General features: G+C 45.2%; 2 protein-coding genes across 2 annotated transcripts in view; one reads left to right on the top strand and one right to left on the bottom strand.

Annotated features, from left to right (window-relative positions):
* The window catches only part of LOC127657705 (CREB-regulated transcription coactivator 2), a 25,596-nt gene extending 23,480 nt beyond the window's left edge, over window positions 1-2,116 (bottom strand). Inside the window, exons 1-2 of the mRNA XM_052146547.1 lie at window positions 2,075-2,116; window positions 1,275-1,463 (exon numbers count right to left, since the gene is read on the bottom strand). Coding sequence (XP_052002507.1) covers window positions 1,275-1,463; window positions 2,075-2,116 — 231 coding nt within the window. The remainder of the gene's footprint in view (window positions 1-1,274; window positions 1,464-2,074) is intronic.
* A 510-nt stretch (window positions 2,117-2,626) lies between these two features.
* The window catches only part of LOC127658074 (T-cell surface glycoprotein CD3 epsilon chain-like), a 2,584-nt gene continuing 1,345 nt past the window's right edge, over window positions 2,627-3,865 (top strand). The window contains 3 exon segments of the mRNA XM_052147175.1: window positions 2,627-2,715; window positions 2,798-2,974; window positions 2,977-3,006. Coding sequence (XP_052003135.1) covers window positions 2,652-2,715; window positions 2,798-2,974; window positions 2,977-3,006 — 271 coding nt within the window. The 5' untranslated portion in view covers window positions 2,627-2,651.

Raw genomic sequence — 3,865 nt, 5'->3', positions numbered from 1 at the left:
GAGTAGGGTAGAACCCGTGAATACTGGCTGGAGTAGGGTAGAACCCGTGAATACTGTTTGGAGTAGGGCAGAACCCGTGAATACTGGTTGGAGTAGGGCAGAACCCGTGAATACTGTTTGGAGTAGGGCAGAACCCGTGAATACTGGTTGGAGTAGAGCAGAACCCGTGAATACTGGTTGGAGTAGGGCAGAACCCGTGAATACTGGTTGGAGTAGGGCAGAACCCGTGAACACTGTTTGGAGTAGGGCAGAACCCGTGAATACTGGTTGGAGTAGGGCAGAACCCGTGAATACTGGTTGGAGTAGGGCAGAACCCATGAATACTGTTTGGAGTAGGGCAGAACCCGTGAATACTGGTTGGAGTAGGGCAGAACCCGTGAATACTGTTTGGAGTAGGGCAGAACCCATGAATACTGTTTGGAGTAGGGCAGAACCCATGAATACTGTTTGGAGTAGGGCAGAACCCGTGAATACTGGTTGGAGTAGAGCAGAACCCGTGAATACTGTTTGGAGTAGGGCAGAACCCATGAATACTGTTTGGAGTAGGGCAGAACCCATGAATACTGTTTGGAGTAGGGCAGAACCCGTGAATACTGGTTGGAGTAGAGCAGAACCCGTGAATACTGTTTGGAGTAGGGCAGAACCCATGAATACTGTTTGGAGTAGGGCAGAACCCATGAATACTGTTTGGAGTAGGGCAGAACCCATGAATACTGTTTGGAGTAGAGCAGAACCCATGAATACTGTTTGGAGTAGGGCAGAACCCGTGAATACTGGTTGGAGTAGAGCAGAACCCGTGAATACTGTTTGGAGTAGGGCAGAACCCATGAATACTGTTTGGAGTAGGGCAGAACCCATGAATACTGTTTGGAGTAGGGCAGAACCCGTGAATACTGTTTGGAGTAGGGCAGAACCCATGAATACTGTTTGGAGTAGGGCAGAACCCGTGAATACTGGTTGGAGTAGAGCAGAACCCGTGAATACTGTTTGGAGTAGGGCAGAACCCATGAATACTGTTTGGAGTAGGGCAGAACCCATGAATACTGTTTGGAGTAGGGCAGAACCCATGAATACTGTTTGGAGTAGGGCAGAACCCGTGAATACTGGTTGGAGTAGAGCAGAACCCGTGAATACTGTTTGGAGTAGGGCAGAACCCATGAATACTGTTTGGAGTAGGGCAGAACCCATGAATACTGTTTGGAGTAGGGCAGAACCCGTGAATACTGTTTGGAGTAGGGCAGAACCCATGAATACTGTTTGGAGTAGGGCAGAACCCGTGAATACTGGTTGGAGTAGAGCAGAACCCGTGAATACTGGTTGGAGTAGGGCAGAACCCATGAATACTGTTTGGAGTAGGGCAGAACCCGTGAATACTGGTTGGAGCAGGGCAGAACCCGTGAATACTGTTTGGAGCAGGGCAGAACCCATGAATACTGTTTGGAGCAGGGCAGAACCCGTGAATACTGTTTGGAGCAGGGCAGAACCCGTGAATACTGGCTGGAGTAGGGCAGAACTCTAGTTCTTCTATCTTTTTAGTCTTAATTTCTTCTCTCTCTTTATGTAATCTCAGATTGACTCGATGTTCAGTGGGGCACTGTGGGGGCACTGTGGGGCACTGTGGGGGCAATGCCATCTGTTGCTGCAGATATAAATAATCGTATGACTGTTGCACAGTCCTGTAATTGTTATTTTATTCCAGCAGATGTCACCAGAGACCGCCGCTGCAGGACATTGTCAAGAGGTTTGACAATCTTTCAGTTTACTGGAGTGTTTTTTATTGAAGTGAAGATTTTGAATGGGGAACTTGAATCATTTAGAGGTAAAGAACCTCAAAACTACCATAAAATCACAAAAGAAATGCATAACTTGTGTTTTTACTTCCACATACATTTGACATTGATTGATTTGACAGACGCTAAAACAGCAGAAGGGAGTGATCTTAAGGAGATCAGAACAGAATTAAAGATGAATGTTTGTGTGTTTGTTAGTGAGTTATTAAGTGCTCATGAGGAGATGTTTTAGAGAGTGAGTCAGCTTCACGGATGGAGATGGGAACATCGATTCGATGTGATACGATGAAGCGGAACATCCAGTAAAGTGTTTTGGTGTCTCTCATCCGACCACAGGCTTCTGGTGGGCGTGTAGTTCTGCGACTGTTCTGTATGCAGCATCAGAGCCTTGAATATATACTTTAATGAATATAGTGTAATTACTTAATGTTGTGTCAAAGTTCACCCTAACGGATGGATATCTATTGATAAGAAGGGGTAACTAAGTTTGTATTGGAGTATCAGATCAGACTCTTCCTCTCATACTGTCAGACATCACAAACTATAACGAGTCTTCATCATCTCAAGAGTCCGTTCAGATGAATCTACTGTGCAATTAATGACGAATGTCTTCAGACGGATTGAAATAATGTCAAAGAACCGTTTCCATCTTGTCATATTAGAAAACTTCTGCAGAGTTTGATGTCACATTATCATGAAGCATCAGATGCAGAGAATGAGAGCGCTTGAGGTTTCCTCTTCCGGTTGCAGAAGTCTGAGAAACGGAGAATTCACTCAGAAAGTCTGTCAGAGGAGCTGCACACACCGAGAGCTTCTGTGTGACATTATACTGAACATATCATCAGGATTACAGTCGGAACAATGAGTCGCTTCATCTTCATGATTCTGCTGATCGCTGCAGCTGTGATGGAAGTTCAATGTCAAGGTAAGAAAACTTTAGAAAGACTCGATCTGTTGCTTTAAATGAATGTTGGCCATGATGTTAATGTTTGTTTGTAACATTAAAGGAGTGGAGTTTAAAGGAAGATCTGCCATCTTGACCTGTCCTGAATTTGATTCTGAATCTATCCCAGAGTGGTATCACACCAAAGAGGATAAAGCAGAGAAACTTCAACCAAACAAACAGCATGAAGTTCCTGCTGAAGGAGGAATCGTTTCAGGATCCTACATGTGCAAATCAGGCACCAAAAATATCATTTCTTCCTCAACGCAAAGGGTGAGAACCCCAAATACAGAAACAATGTGTGAAATATCAATCATATTTATTATGAGCCTGTCTGTCACTCTCTCAACCTGTGAGTCTCTCTCTAAACCTGTCTGTCTCTCTCTAAACCTGTCTGTCTCTCTCTAAACCTGTCTGTCTCTCTCTAAACCTGTCTGTCTCTCTCTCAACCTGTGAGTCTCTCTCTGAATCTGTCTGTCACTCTCTCAACCTGTGAGTCTCTCTCTGAATCTGTCTGTCTCTCTCTCAACCTGTCTGTCTCTCTCTGAATCTGTCTGTCACTCTCTCAACCTGTGAGTCTCTCTCTAAACCTGTCTGTCTCTCTCTCTAAACCTGTCAGTCTCTCCCTAAACCTGTCTGTCTCTCTCTGAATCTGTCTGTCTCTCTCTCTAAACCTGTCTGTCTGTCTCTAAACCTGTCTGTCACTCTCTGAACCTGTCTGTCTCTCTCTAAACCTGTCTGTCTCTCTCTAAACCTGTCTGTCTCTCTCTAAACCTGTCTGTCTCTCTCTCTGAACCTGTCTGTCTCTCTCTAAACCTGTCTGTCTCTCTCTCTGAACCTGTCTGATTCTCTCTAAACCTGTCAGTCTCTCCCTAAACCTGTCTGTCTCTCTCTGAATCTGTCTGATTCTCTCTAAACCTGTCAGTCTCTCCCTAAACCTGTCTGTCTCTCTCTGAATCTGTCTGTCTCTCTCTCTCTAAACCTGTCTGTCTCTCTCTAAACCTGTCTGTCTCTCTCTCTCTGAGCCTGTCTGTCTCTCTCTAAACCTGTCTTTCTCTCCCTGAACCTGTCTGTCTCTCTCTCTGAGCCTATCTGTCTCTCTCTGAACCTGTCTGCCTCGCTCTAAACCTGT

Source organism: Xyrauchen texanus, chromosome 17 (genome assembly GCF_025860055.1).
Source record: "Xyrauchen texanus isolate HMW12.3.18 chromosome 17, RBS_HiC_50CHRs, whole genome shotgun sequence".
NCBI classification, from domain to species: Eukaryota; Metazoa; Chordata; class Actinopteri; order Cypriniformes; family Catostomidae; genus Xyrauchen; species Xyrauchen texanus.
The sequence above is the reverse complement of the archived record's forward strand: the minus strand, read 5'-3'. Positions and strand labels throughout refer to the sequence as shown.